Source organism: Primulina tabacum, chromosome 5 (genome assembly GCF_025594145.1).
Source record: "Primulina tabacum isolate GXHZ01 chromosome 5, ASM2559414v2, whole genome shotgun sequence".
Lineage (NCBI taxonomy): Eukaryota > Viridiplantae > Streptophyta > Magnoliopsida > Lamiales > Gesneriaceae > Primulina > Primulina tabacum.
Window position 1 is genome coordinate 3,939,339 of NC_134554.1, and position 16,089 is coordinate 3,955,427.

Genomic DNA, 16,089 nt, shown 5'->3' on the forward strand with positions numbered 1-16,089 from the left:
AGCCATTACTGTCTGACTTGACTGCAATTCAACGGCATGGGCAAAACATGTAAAGAAACTGGAAGTTTGAGAACTAAATTGTATTGACTGTAAAGTGATGAATAGGACCAGAAATAACGGATCTCCCAAATGTAGATAGAAGTGATATGGATAACGAAGGCTAATCAAAAACTACGGTGACAATTGACATGACTCATCCAATTTCTGGATCCCAGGCCAAAACAGTAGAACTACTAGGTTGTAATATTTGACCTTTCTTTTCTAGAGCCAAGTGCAAACTGAATCGCCAAAACTAGCAACAGCTATCAAACATACAGGCAATATAATTATAAATCATGTCTCTGAACAAGAAATTTCTTCGCAACATACTCAAGGTGGTTCCTATGAATATCTATCGGTCATTCGGTGGGTAAACTCACCTCCCCTTCTTCTAAATGAATTATATTAGTTATTAAAAAGAAAAAAACAAGGGAACATAATCCCAACCCAAAAACTAGAAATTTGAAAACTAGCAGAACTTGGTAAATTATAATTACCTATCTACAGATAATAAAATCTACCAAGTTTCAATTTCAAACTTGACCCGGGTCAGAAGAAAAATATTACATCAGCACAAAACAAAACAAAACAAATAGAACAGCGAACTGAGTCACTGACCAGCAACAACGACGGAGCAACCCTAAGCGCGCCTTTTGCTTAAACGTCAAGAATTAGGTTCATGGTATCTGTCGTAGAGGGGTTCAATCCGCTCTTGTCTTTTACGTTTGCTCATTTTTGTAGGATCTGACACTTGAAAAATCTTGGTGCAAGTTCAACAAGACACTTCGAATCTATGACAGTAACTTCACGCATATACTCTTTCGTAGTCATCACCAACTCATGGTAGATAACCCAGTCAGGCTGTCTTTGGAAAAGTGTGCTGCTTGGATGAATATAAACTGGTTGATTCTCAACTAGCGTCCTGTACCCTTCTTGTGGATCTTTCCGAGCAGCATGGAAAAAGAAACCCGCAGCTATGGCCTTCCGAATCTTTGTGAAATTTCTTCCAGCAGTAACAACATCCAATTTGTACCTATTTGCATAGAACAGGTTTGAGATATTATATAACTTAAAGGATTAAAATATAAATCAAAGAAAACTAATAAGGTCATTCAACTACAGTGACGAGAAGTAGGATCATTAAGATGTGAACTACTATTCAGAAGATGAAAACGGAATGATTCGAACAAAAGCATTAAACAAGAAAGAGAAAACAAACAACCTTCGTGTTGAAATAAACAAAAGCCTTGAAGAAAAATATTATGGTCACATGGCAAATCAGAAAGGCAAAACACAAATAGTAAAATGTATTAAGAGACATAGTACATCGGAAATAATTAAAAAAAGAGTATATTAAGAATTTTAATAGCTAGCTACCTCATGCATACGATACAAAATAAAACTCAGAAGCAAGATTCCAAAACCACCCACGGTTCATGGTCAATCAAAGAACAGCAAACTAAAATGAAGGTTACAAGTAATAAAGAACTGAGTGGCGCACTTATCCATGACGGATAGAAGCTGTTTTCTCACATCCTGTGCTCTCCTCAATGATCGAGACTGGACAAAATTCTCAAAGCACCACGGACCAGAAAAGTTCTTTGCTTTCCAGGCCTCGTACACCGCGAGTGATGTTAGATGGTCTCCTTCAGGCTGAAAAAACTTCGCCCTTTCTTCGCCCTTTTCTGGTCTGCTTGAGCTTGTTTTTCTCTAGGTCGGTAAAAGATGTTCCCAGTCTGGATCATTGCAATAATTGTCAAAATCTCATCACTACAACCAAGATCAACACTAGCAAGAAGCATTTTGGAAAGAGGAGGATCCAAAGGAACTCCGCCATTTTCCTTCCCAACTCTGTAAGCAGCCCCTCTTCGTCCAGAGCTCCCAAACTGGGTAGGGCACTGTACACTGGTAAAATGATCAGCTCAGGGACATTCTTTCCTAAACCCTTCATCCTTTCATAGAGACACTGACATGCATAATCAATCTCTTCTTGGCCAGTCAAAAACAGAAGTACATCGCCTTCAGGTTCAGTCAAGTGAATCTGTAAGACAGTGATCAAGGATGCATCTAGGTAGTCACTTTCTGGTTGCTTGGTGTATATGATATTTCAACGGGGAAAGTTCTTCCAGGAATTGTGAAGATATTACAGTTAAAGAAATATCCTGAAAATTTCTCTGCATCCAAAGTTGCAGATGTGACAATCAAACGAAGGTCAGTTCTCCGTTTCAGAAGTTGCTTCAACAATCCAAAAAGGACATCTGTGTGAATTGTCATCTCATGAGCTTCATCAAGCATCACTACCGAGTATTGAGATAAATCCTCATTAATCAGAATCTCCCTCAGAAGCATGCCATCAGTCATATACTTGATTACGGTCTCCGGGCCCGTGCAATCTTCAAATCGAATTAAGTATCCAACTTCTTCACCTAAACGTCAACCAAACTCCTCAGCAACTCTCTTGGCCAAGGACATTGCAGCCACCCTTCGAGGCTGAGTACAACCCTTGGTGGTATATCCCGCCTCTGCCAGATACTGTGTTACCTGTGTAGTCTTTCCGGATCATGTCTCACCGATAACAACTAAAACCTGATTATCATGAACAGCCTGAACAAGTTCTTTCTTCAACTTGTAGATGGGCAAACTTGGCCTCTGTTCCTGAAGGGAAACCTTGGATCTTTGCCCAAAAGTCAGAGCTTTACCGTACCCACCCTTCTTCCACTCAGGCATATCACAAGCAGACAATCCAACACCCCTAAGTTCCTGAGCAAGATGCCTATCCCCTGTTTCAGGCATCGGGTCTTCCCACGGCCTATTCAGATCCTTTGGAATGGAATCCAACATTGTTCTTTGCTGCTGTTCCCGAACCTCTCTCCTCTCTTTTATTAGAGCAGGCTGAAGAGCTGCTGCACGACTTAAAGACCCCTCGGGATTCTTGAATATCTTCACAGGAGACATGTCAATCGAGTATCAACTCTGACCCTGCAAAAAGACAGGCTTGTCCTCGTTCAATTCAATCTCAAGTTCCTCTTCTGCACATTCCTCTTGATAAAGCAAACCATCAGTCTCTTCATCAAACATCGGATACTCCTTTACACCCATAACACCTGAGGCTATAAGTTGCTTAGCCTCCCACATTTCCGGTGAACTCATCCTTTTAAGCGGCCTTCGCGACTGCACAACAACCTCCTCCTCGGTGATTTTGATCCCTGAAAGACCGATCCTACCCCTCATACCTACACCATAGTTTAAACTTGAAGGATTTATTCTCAAAACATCCTCCTCCTCACCCCTTTTCAAGGGTAACAAATCCTTTCCACTATTCTGATCCACATCCCTCATTGACAAACTCAACTTATTCCCACTAACAGATATAACTTTCACATATACCTCCTGATCCCGCTTCACTACATCCTTAGCATTAGCAATCCTCCTGGTTGCCATCTGAGAGACATGTACCAAACCCTATTTTCCCCTAAATCCCTCGAGCTGAACAAAACAGTCAGTATCCATCACCCTTGACACCCTACCTTTATAAACTTTGTATAACTCCGGCTCTCCACTCCTCCTCTCCTCCCTCGACCCCTTCCTCTCGCTTTCCCTATCTTCATCGTACTCACCTCTCCTATACCTTTCACTTCTACTCCAGTCCCCATCCCTAACCCTGTCCCTGTATTTCCCCCTACCTCTGTCACCGTGGTAGCCATCTCTATCCCTGCCCTATCATCAACTCTGTCTCTGTCTCTCTCCCTTCCCCTATCATTATCTGTGTCTCTCTCTCTATCCATCCGCCTCTCTCTTTTGTCTCTATCCCTCTCCATATACATATTATCCTCATCATCATCCTCCCTTCTCCTCCGCACTTTTGCCTCTTCTTCTATCTCCTTCTCCAATTCCCTCACTCTCTCCCTGCCATCCTTAATATTCAAAGCCGAGAATGCAGATTTACCTCCCTCCTTTGATCCTTCATCTGATTTCGACCATGCCTTGGGCGGTAAAATCGCGTGAATGACAGTAAGCAGCGTCTTTACAAAATAATCGGCATTTCCGCGCCATTCTCTTTCAGTTTCCCGTCAAATTCATCCACAGTCTCGCAGTTTCGACCAATGTCCGTGATGAACTCGGCCAACACCTCATCCCCAAAGCCTAAATGCGTCTCTAACTCGGTACACACTTTTGAAACCAGTGATAAATACTCCAATTTCTTCAATCCATCGTCTTTACTTTCTGCTCCCATCTTCTTCCGAGTAAAAAATTACGTAAAATCGGGCGTGGCGGGGATTTGAGAAAATTAGAGATTTGGGCACGATAAATAATAGATTTTGTTGGGGGTCGACCATAGTGTTAATTTTTGTGTGAAGTTGAATTATATATATAATTTGATATACTTCGTCGTATTAAATAAATTATTTATTAGATATATAATTTGATATGTTTTTCGACAAAAAAAAATAATTTAATATATTTTATTACATTCAATATATAAATAATATATTGTTGATTGATAAAAAAAGTTAACATGATTATCAAACTACATATCAAAAATATAACAAAATAAATTAATAAAATAAAACAAAACATGTACACATATGCTCATGGGTATGAAAAGGAAATTTTATATCCGTAGATTTGAAATTAAAGAATATGCCTAAAATATTTGGGAAAAGTAAGGAACTCGTGCTTCTTTGTATTTTTCTCTTGAGCAAACCTTTTTTTAGTGAGGGGAGGGCTTAGATGAGACGTATAAGATAAAAATTTGTGTGAGATGGTCTCACAGGTCGTATTTTGTGAGACGGATATCTTATTTGGGTCATACATGAAAAAATATTATTTTTTATGGTAAGAGTATTACTTTTTATTGTGAATATCGATAGGGTTGACTCGTCTTACAGATAAATATTCGTGAGACCGTCTCATAAGAGACCTACTCGATGTACAATTATAATTAGTAGACAAAAATATTCCAACTTCCAAACATGTAATCAATGAGTCTTACAACACTATTATTATTAATCTCCATTATCAATTCAATATTGGATAAACTACTAAACTAAATAATAATAAAAAATAATTTTGATTGATTATATTATATTAGGTTTTAAAAAAAAAAAAAATCGAATCCTTATATCGTATAGACTCGTCATTCTTTTTTTACTTTAGGTATATTTTTAAGAGACTGCCAAAAAGTCCCTTGTTTTGTCAATTTGTTGAGTAACTGATATATCATCGTCCCCCTTTGAAGAATAAGCCACCACAGACCATTTGCTTTAGGCGACCATTGATTTAACTCCCTTTGATCATCCATGGTTCGGAAGCGCTTTCGAGATCCTATAACAGGTAATATTTTCCCTAATTCACGAAACGATTTGGAGTTTTTAATACCCGTGAAGAATCCCTAATCGCAATTAAACATTCGCCTATGAACTGTTTGACAAAATGTCTGGTATGTTTGTAGAACCAGGCAAGACTATGACTTTATGCAATCATTATGTGTTATTTGGGCTTGTGACATTTGAAGTTCTGCGGTTTTTTCTCTTGATCCTCTAATTTTTTTAGCTGTTTTAAGTGTCATAACAGAGAATTTCACGGCCCAGTCGAAATTTGTTTTGCTGCTGCTATTTTTTTTACCCAATTCCTAAGCGTGAATGTTTCTTAATTTCAATTACAGGGATGTTACTGGCGAAGTCATTCGACGCCGATAAATACTTGAGGAAAATCGGGTTGGGGAAAGAAGACCATCATTTCTGGAAACAAGTGGGCAAAGCTCTGCTCTGCACCTACACACTTTTCGGCGTGGCATGGTTATTGAACGAGACCTCACCTCTCGGATGGTGGTCCCTGAAGCCGAGGCCAAAAGAAGAGAAAGAGCTCGCGCATCTCTACGAGCGCCGCAAGTTTCCTTACCCTGGCGACGAAGAAGCCATGAATGATTTCATTGCTAGAGGCGGGATGATTGGCACCACCATTGGTCCGAAAGGGTTAATCGAAAACGATCGAGATTCGTACAATTTCCAGAAAGAGTTGCAGGACAAGAAGTTGGAGCAGGAGGCTTTGAAACTGTGGTTGAGAATGAAGAATGAGATTATCGCCGAGCTTCAGGAGAAAGGATTCGACGTCGAATAGCTGTTTTTAGATGAAATTTCAGTTGTGTTTCATCTAATGTCGTTGTGCTTATAATAATATCTCAGTCTTTAAAAAACTTGATTGTGATATAAATTACATGTTTTGGTCTTTTATGTGATTGTGATTGCTTTGATGTTCAGGGAAGGGTTTTATTCTCTCAAATCTCGTCGACAAAGCTCGAAAATTTTATATTATGCCAAATCAAATACACTAACGTCTTTTTTGATCTCAGACGATATACATCGATATTAACAGAAAGATAATCGATAAGAAAAACGACTTAAAGTTTGAATACTCGTTTATTTATTAACAAAAACTTATGTAAAACGGTCTCACGAGTCGTATTTTGTCATACGGATCTTTTATTTGGGTCATCCATGAAAAAATATTACTTTTTACGATAAGAGTATTACTTTTGATTGTGAATATCGGTAGGATTGACCCGTCTCAAAGATAAAGATTCGTGAAACCGTCTCACAAAAGACATACTCTTATTTATTTATAGCGAAATCTATGCGATCCCATTATTATTACTTGGAATGTATCTTCTTGCCTTCAAGTTTGAATACTCGTTTCGATATCACCCTGACATTGAAACATGCATGCATCTGTTGCCACTCTCGGGTTTCCACAATCTATGAATCATTTGTGAAATTCATACAATGCACAAAACTCTCTATAAAAAAAATAATTAATTAGCTATTAAGTACTCTTATCTCAAAAAGTAAGCTAAAAACCTTGTTAGTACTGAGAAATGGTGACATGACATCCGAAATGATGTTATTTCCAACACCACGTCAGCACTCCAATGAAATAAAACTAAAAACCAACAAAAATCAAACACAGAGGACTGAACACAACTTTAATAAGATAGAGTGAAAAAAAAAACATGACAACTTAAAGGATTAAATAGATTAATTTTCAATATTTTTTTTTATAGAATTAAATTATATCTATTGTTAATGTTTCAAATATTAAGTTGTCTTGTTCACACCCCCGCATTTTTTAATACTTTTTTGTTGATTTTTTTATTGTCGTATTTGTACTTATTTCGTTTTATCAATCCAGTTTAACATAAAATTTGTAATATTTTTTTATATAACGATAGGATGTTGACTTTATGCGTAAAAATGGTAAAATTAGAAAATAAAATAAACGATTATTTTTAATTGTTAAAAATTATTCTCAACCGTTATATATCCAGTTTAAGATTAATCTTCTTAGGATTAATCTTAATTATATCAACTTTAAATTTTTTTATTTAAGTGTAAAATTGAAACCAAATGAAAAAGTAATTGCTTTATTTGGTCATGTTTTCGATATTCTAAAACTACAGTAGAAAATGACATTTTGAAAATTTTGGAATTAATAAAATATATGTTTGGTATATTGATATCCCATGGATAGGTTCGGCTCACTCTCGAAAGCCTAAAAAAACAAAGCCCACAAAGGTATTCAGAAAGTCCAGGAAGGCCATCTTCGTGACAGAGCTCATCATGAGGTCACTTCATTCATACGAAGCTGGTGGTAGGTCATCTGGGAGGTCATCTAGGCCGACCTCTCAAACGCCCGTAATCTCGTCAATCAGAAAGAGGTGGCCAACCTCTTAAATTATGGTAACGTGTTGATTGGAAATGTCTCGGCCAAACTCCCACAGGGTCCAGACTATAGAAAGGCTCCTGCATAGGGAGGTTCTACTCAGACATTAAAGGATATCCCACAGAATTAAAGTACAAAAAGGTAAAACCCACAAATGTTTAATCTAATCTTGTTCGAGATTCTGATAATCTAGATCTGCCAAATCAGGATTTTATTCTTCTCTTATAAATACTAGATTTCATTCTATTATCTTTGTTTCCTATTATCTGACTTGAGCGTCGGAGAGGCTACGTCAGAACAGGCCTTCGGCCACCCTTCTAACGTTCTTGTTTGTGTTTTCAGGTTTCGAAGGTCCGATCCGAGCTCTCCAAGTGAATATCCGACTTCCCAACTACCATCCCGGATTTCAGCAACATCATATATTTCTCCAAAAAAATTATTATAATGATCATATTAAGCAAAAATTGCTTAATTTTGGAATTGATCAAACATATGATTGGAATGCAAAATGAGTGTGATCGCATGACATTTTCCCAGGTCAATTATTAAATACATGTCAACTAATTAAGTTTTGATTGAAAAGTAGTCCGACTAATATTAGAGCAATGGGCCATACACATACTAACGCATTTAGGCCATCTCCAACATATATCTTCTATTTTTCATCCTCTATTTTTTAAAATAGAGATCACGGATCTCTATTTTTAAAAATCTTCTCCAACCCATATCCTCTAAAAATATTACAAAATACTTCATTTCTTTTTTTTTTTTCATTTTCGAAAACACACACATATAATTATATAATTACATTATGTATTATTAAAATATAATAATATAAAATGGAGCAAAACAAATACATAAAAATACAAAAGGACTATTTTGCAATTATTATGATGACATTTCAGTAATTTGATGGAATCTCTATATGAATAGTGATTCTCTAAAAATGGAGGATCACTATTGCAATCTCCAAAATGGAGATTGCATTTGAAGTTGGGTTGGAGCACCAACCCAAACTCCAAATGCAATCGCTACTCTTTTTGTTTAATTAATTCCTAAAATAGAGTTTGAAAACGATCTTAAAGGAAAATTATTGCATTTAATTTTGACAGCAAATTTAGAAATTTTATTTGAATTTAATATAATCGAATTTCATATATTTCAAATTCAAGCGCGAGATTTGAATGTTTAACTTGAGCGATCTATCAATGTGTTGAAAAGTCAAAAGACCTTTGAATAAATAAATTAAGTTAAATAGATGTTTGTTGATTTGGTGGAGAGTTCCGTCGACCCCACATCAATTATATGTAATTTGTTCCGTAATTTGATTGAACTATAATATAACAAAATTATATTACAATTGTCTTAGAAGCTTCCTAGAACCCATTATTATTATTATTATTATTATTATTATTCAAATTAGCCATTTACTTTTCAAAATTTGGATTTCAAAATAAGAAAACCCTCGACTTCGTGAACTGGATCTTTAGATCGAGGAAAGGTAAAATTCGAGCTCATCGAGTTTAGAAGTGTCTGCAAATACTTATTTTAAGTTATTCACAGCTTTTATATATAATTTTCAAACATTTTATTTATTAGAAGTTTAAAAATACTTAAAATAAATTATTGTATACACCGAGGGTAATAAAAACTAAGCTAAAGCTTTAGTGTGGCCCCATCGAGATTTATTCGATGGTTGGTTCACGAGTTCAGCTTTGAATTTATGGTTGTTTTTATATATTAAGGTATAGTTTGGTATACGGGATAAGAGAGAGATTGATAAATAATCTTCTTCATCTCACGTTTGGTACTTTTTTAGAAAGCCCAATGATGATATCATGGATCCGTGATAAATAATTTTACATAGAGATAAAATATCCCTTTTATGAGATGTGATAATTTTAATCTAACGATAAAAACACCATAAATGTCTTAATTGCCCTCAATATATAAAAATCATAAACCCTATTGTTATCTCATTTCACTTGTAGGTAGAAATAAAAATCAAATAAATATTTTTATTTATTTTTATATATTATATAAAATTATAATTATATAAATGAACTCGAGATAATTATATAAATGATTTGTATAAATCTCAATAAAATTATTAGTATCACTCGATTAACCTTAAAAATTTATATTTGACTTGACTCACAAAATTAAGGGCTCAATTATCATATTATATATTATATAAAATTAGGTAAAGAAAAAATAAATAATGCAAGCACTGTCGGCACATGAACAGATAAGAAATATGAACTCAAGCAACAAGTTTGAAATTATAAAATTTTTTATGATAATGTTAATTTTGTCATTACAATCTAATATATAAATTTAATCACTCTTATTAAAATCATACCAAACATTAAATATGATATCCTACATCTTATTTATCATTAAACTTATCATTGTATTATATATCACATGTTTATCATATCATGTGTACCAAACTATGTCTAAGTTAACTACAATAGTATTTGCAATTATAAAATTTTAAAACAATCATGAAATCTAAAATAAATACCATTACAAACTCATACGATTTTACACAGAGTCATATATAGAGAAAACTATGTTTCTAATTCTATACGTTCGTCTGTTTATGATTTTTGTCATATATTTTTATCAAATTTCAGTATTAGTAATGTATCTTTTATTATTTGGCAATTTTAGTATTTGTTTACATAGAAGGTGCGGAGGTTGAACCCCACACGTCAACACCATGTTGGTACCAGATTAGCATCATATTGTTGTCACGCTAGAAAATTGATTAATTTTTTAAAAAAGAAACAAAAAACAAAAAATAGCAGACTAAGATTAAAAATTGACAATATAGATAACCAAAATCGTAAATATGACGAAAAATATAATTTTTATTAACTCATGAGAGAACTGGACAAATTATGCTAAGGAAGTATTTGAAAAAGATTATACTTTTAGAAAATTTTAAATATATGGATTGTAAAGAAGTGGGAAGATAAAAAAGTGGATGATAATGTTTGAAAATAAAAGTAAAGCTCAAAATTTTAAAATTATATTGTTTGATAAATAAATGAGTATAATACTAGCTTTCTAGTAAAAATTCTCTTAATTGTATAACAAAATCTCTCTTCAAAAGTATTGCAGGTAAAAATATCCAAAGAAATTTTCATTTGTTTATCAAAATATCATAATTATTTTTGAAAAATCAAAATCATAGCATGACCAACTTTGAAATTTAGATGAAATTAAACAGAAGATTACAAAAAATATATAGTTAAGAAACACACAAAACTGATTTTTAAAATGATTACTATTCAATAATGGTTGCAAAAAAACCCTAAATCGATCCGATTCAACAAATTAATTATGAATCCATGCAGTTTGACTGACGAGCTAGAAATGAAATCGACAATCATTGTGCATAAAAAGAAATCGATTTTCGATATTTGGAATTGTATGACAAAAAGTAGACTAGGGCAATCAAGCCATTTCTCAAAAAGTCAAAGGTTCGTGTAATAATGAAATGACGACTTACAAAATTTATACGTACATGTATACTCGGTCGCCCTCCACGAGACACTCTTGACTTAGTTTCCCGACCAGGAGAACAACTGAGACGAATAATACAGTAATGTTATATTAGTAAATTAATATAAATATGATGATAATATATAAATATATATATATATTATATAAATATATTTAAAGATGGTAATAATAATACATATATAGGGAAATGCCAATGTGCCAAGAGTAGCCAACATAAATTCATAAAGTTGAGAAGCCTTTTTGCAATTCAACCATAATTCAGGAGTAAAATGAAATTAATCCAAACACTTGTAATTTCCACAATATATAAGTTAATGAAATGACAAAAGAACCCCTGCCTCCCCACTTTGAATCAAGACTTTGACCTGCCTCATACTTTTCCACGCACCCCCACCCCACCACTACCCTTTCTCTCGCATACTTTTCATGTTCCAGCTGCTTGTTTGCTTGCTTTTTCTGTTAATAATGACAGTCCCATCTCCTTTTTTCATCAATACTTTTCAATTCTCCTCTTCACACACCTCATGCCCCTTGTCTGTTTTAACTATATTCTGTATGTTTTGTATTCTAAGACCATGGACTAGAAGTGTACCTGTGTGCATATATATATATATATACGTGTGTGTGTGTGTGTATGTACAAGGATTAAATGTATGACAAGACAACCTTAAACCCTAAGTCCTGATTCCAATGGACTCCATTTTTCTCTTCGATAAAAGAGACAGGTCCTCTTTCCTTCTACGTATGATTCAATCTGTGGGCAGTTGTTACATTTGCTTATGGTCATTTCCACCCCAATCATACAAGTGAGAAGGATCGTCGGTCGATCGATAAAATTGTTTTACGACCAGATATATATTTCTGAACCACCTAACTGATCATCTTGATGTATCATTTTTTATTACAGTTTCTTGTCGTTCCTGGATGGAATCTATCAAGAAATCAGCAGCCAACAGCAGAGCTCATCGTCTAGAAGCCTAGCCCGGAGGCTTTTCGATGCATATTCTCAGTCGATGAATTATATGGATACCGGGTATGGCATACGCTAGTACGAGACTATGGTGAAACTGAAGGCGTGCGCACAATTTATATAGTTTATTAGTCTTCAAATTGTCGATTTTAGTTACTACAATCTTTTCTTTAGGCGAATTCCAGGGTTTGCTTTTATGAACCATGTTCCTTACGTGGAGCTAAAGGAGCATGATTTTCAAAGAATGGCATCAAGTAAAGCGCAGCTGGATTTCTATCAAGAAGCTGGAATTAAGGTTTGTGTGCTCACATATATTCATGCACTCATAAGCAAAATTTATGAGTTAAAAGGTAATTTTCCGTACGTATATCTGAAAATTTTCATGTTCTGATTCATCTTTTTGTATGTATAGACTGTTGTATTCATGAGTTGTGTCCAGGGAGAGATTGAACTAGGAATGCGCAACGAACCTCGGGTAAGAAAAACAAGTAAAATTTCTTGGTCTAGACCGAGTCTGTCATCATTACATTTGGTGCATGAAATTAATTAAAACCAGTGTTTTTTCTTATCAGCTAGGTCTAGAAATGGAAATTATGAATAATATATTCCAGGTCATCGATTTCTCGCAACAAGCAGCATCAGCACTAGGCCCTCAACCAGCTGTGAATCAAAACCGACCCTCGTCGTCGTCGTCATCGTTAAGGTCATTATCGTTTGATAGCCCGGAACGATATTCACCTTTAATGTTCAATATTCCCACCTCTTCTTTGGTTCAAGAACCGCAAAGAGAAGCAATGATTCAAGAATACCACATTGAAAATGCTCTAAATTCGATTCCATTTTTGGCACCAAGCTTGCCATTTTCATCGTCTCACCATCAAGTCATCCAAGATGCAAGCCAAATTCAAAATTTTCCAATTACGACAGAGAGTGCAGATGCTGCCATGACAAAAGCCATTCTTGCTGTTTTATCTTCTTCTTCAACTTCTTCGCCCACTCAGAATATTGCACCAAATTTCAAAGTCAGTCCTGTAAGCCAAAATGCTACTCCATTTCAAAGGTATCGAATGGCTTTAGCCCCCGTTGCAGCTCGAAATCGTAAGAGTAGCATGTTTAGAAGATCTGTTGTTTTCTACAGAAGCTTGCATTCAAAAAGAAGTCGGGAGTTGGCTATTCAAGAAAATCGGCCTACCCCTGCTCAGTTGCACCACATGATTAACGAAAGGAAACGCCGCGAAAAGTTAAATGAAAGCTTTCAACTTCTAAGATCATTAATCCCTGTAGGAGCAAAGGTACGTCTGATTCAAGTAAAATAGAATTGTTTTCTTTTAACATATCATCAAATTCTGATTCCATCTCCAAATATGAACGAAAGGGTTTTTTCCTCTCTACAGAAGGATAAAGCTTCTGTTCTTACCAGCACTACGGAGTATCTAAGTTCATTGAAATCTAAAGTGGAAGAACTCAGCGAAAGAAACCAGATATTGGAGGGGCGGCTTTTGAATCGAAAAGAACCTATAATACAAGAATCTGTGGAGGGGCCTTCATCTTCTTCTTCAGTTCAAGAAAGGGTAAATGTTGAAATGAATCGTGTTCCAGAATCGACATCAGACGCAAGAATCTTGGATTTGAGTGTTACAGTACGAGGAGAATGCAGAATGTTGGATTTGGTTAGTGGGATTCTGGAGTTCCTGAAACAGCAAAGGAATCTTACCTTGATGTCTATTGAATCAAACGCAAGAATGGCGGAATCAGATTCGGTGCATGGCTTGGTTCTGAGACTGAGAATTGAGGTACGTCGATTATTATTTTGTGAATTTGGTGGCTTATTGCATGGCTTATAATTCATAAATGTGATGCAATATATAATAGTAATGATTAATGTATTATAACACTAAATTACTTATCATATTATAATAAACATCATTTTTACTATACAAAAAATAAAAAATATTAATAATGTTGCTAAAAAAGCTTGGATAAAAAATTAAATAAACATCAAATAATTAAAAATCATGTTGCTAAAAAGGCTTGGATAAAAAATTAATCCAACCGGGGTTATCACAAATTCTTAGCCGGCGGCACCATTAAAATAAAATCCGAGAAAGAAATTACTTGGAACTTCTCAATCATTTGACTGCTAAAATATTATTGAGATGAAACCATAAAGATATCAAAGTTGAGAATTTCTTATTTGATTTTCTTGTCCTTAGGGAGATGAATTTGACGAGTCTAATTTCCAAGAAGCCGTGAGAAGGGTTGTTGATGACTCCACACATTGACAAAGTTATCCCCTAATATTCTATATTTAGGTACATGTCCATATCAACACAAACACACAGACATATATATAATTATATATATATATATACATACAAGGTTAAACAATGTTCTACTCAAATTATGAAGGTTCTGATATAAAATCTGATATTTTCTGGTATATTAAGTATAAATAGCGCTATAATCCAGCATTCCAATAAAAAAAAAGAATTCTTTTTTACCAAAATTAATCAGCTGTGGAAAATCTTGGTAGCCAACTCTTTTTTGATAGGCATATACCAGAAAATATCAGATTTTATATAGAGACTTCAATTTATTAATAATTTCAGTAAGAAATTTTATATTTAACTTTGTAATTTGTCTTATCAGAAATTTATCTAGCTAGCTCGTGTGTACCATTTAAATAATCTAGCTTCAAAGTTACATGGGGGTATATACAAATAATCTTGTCTTTTTTTATATTTTATCTATATCTCTATATATACTCTATATTTAATTTAACAAATAAATTATATCACCGATTAATTTAAAATATTTTATAATAAAAAATTCATAATCTAGACTAAAAAGAAAAAAGATACAAAAGGGTGATTCTCGACTATTATCTATTAAACGTTTCTGTGTACTAATATATATTAAAGCATCGTACTGTATATAACTTAGGTTAAAAAAAACTATTTTTTGATTAATAAAATGTAAATATTATCAAAACAATGCAATATAGTTTTAGAAACTTCAATCACGATAATTTTACATTATAGTCCCAATGTTGAGATAATTGTATTTATATATATAACTTATTTAGGATATGGAATTTCAATTTTTTTAATATAAATGTAACATCACGTCTTTAATTGACTCATCAAATTATCTCAAGCAGAAAATATTAAAATGTTTATTTATATAATAAGATCTGCAGTTACATGAATCAAGATTACTATTTTAGAATAGATTGTTAAATAATCTTATAATAATATATAATCACCATATATGTTATTTTCATTAGTTCGAAAAATTATAATTTCATCTTATATTTGTTTATTTGCAATGTTGATCTTATACATTGTTAAAATTGGTTTTTATCCATTTTTTTAAACTTTTGTCCATTTTAATTTTTTTAATTAGTAATGTAGACGTAAAACTGTACACATGAGTGTCACGATCACATTAGCGTCAAGTTAGCATTACGACCAAGAAAGAAGCAAAATTGGAAGAAGAAAAAAATTAAACAAAATATTCAAGATAACGAACTAAAATTAAAATTTGACAACACAAAGTACTAAAATCGCAATGAGAAAAACTTGCATAATCTAAATTACATTTTTCAAATTAAAATAGAATATTATTTCCAAATCACTTAACTTATCGATGACATTTTAAGATTTTAGATCTCTTAAATTACCATATAATATTTCATATGTATCTTCAAATTTCAGCACTCACATCTGTTTGATTCATGAATGTTAAAGTAGTCCTTGTCAACTTTATTGTATTATCTAAATTCACATTTTCCCATTAAAATATGTTATTTCCAAAATACTTTAACA

The 16,089-nt window shown here is 33.8% G+C and overlaps 2 protein-coding genes and 1 pseudogene across 3 annotated transcripts; 2 read left to right on the forward strand and 1 right to left on the reverse strand.

The window, feature by feature from the left end:
• Positions 1-679: 679 nt before the first annotated feature.
• LOC142545632 (putative pre-mRNA-splicing factor ATP-dependent RNA helicase DEAH5) lies at positions 680-4,361 on the reverse strand (annotated as a pseudogene).
• An 844-nt stretch (positions 4,362-5,205) lies between these two features.
• Positions 5,206-6,267, forward strand: LOC142544596 (uncharacterized). Its single transcript, XM_075651628.1, has 2 exons — positions 5,206-5,373; positions 5,705-6,267. Exons 1-2 carry the CDS (start codon positions 5,340-5,342, stop codon positions 6,157-6,159), a joined length of 489 nt encoding a protein of 162 aa, XP_075507743.1. The 5' UTR covers positions 5,206-5,339; the 3' UTR covers positions 6,160-6,267.
• Positions 6,268-11,904: 5,637 nt separating this feature from the next.
• On the forward strand, positions 11,905-14,611 carry LOC142544597 (putative transcription factor bHLH041). 2 transcript variants are annotated; one of them, XM_075651629.1, is made up of 7 exons: positions 11,905-12,098; positions 12,200-12,325; positions 12,437-12,557; positions 12,675-12,737; positions 12,835-13,554; positions 13,657-14,055; positions 14,476-14,611. In XM_075651629.1, the coding sequence occupies exons 1-7, from the start codon at positions 11,983-11,985 to the stop codon at positions 14,542-14,544; spliced, it is 1,614 nt and encodes a 537-aa protein (XP_075507744.1). In that variant the 5' UTR covers positions 11,905-11,982; the 3' UTR covers positions 14,545-14,611. The 2 variants fall into 2 exon arrangements, with proteins under 2 accessions (XP_075507744.1, XP_075507745.1); XM_075651630.1 differs by having other exon boundaries at positions 11,905-12,017.
• The last annotated feature ends 1,478 nt before the right edge of the window (positions 14,612-16,089 follow it).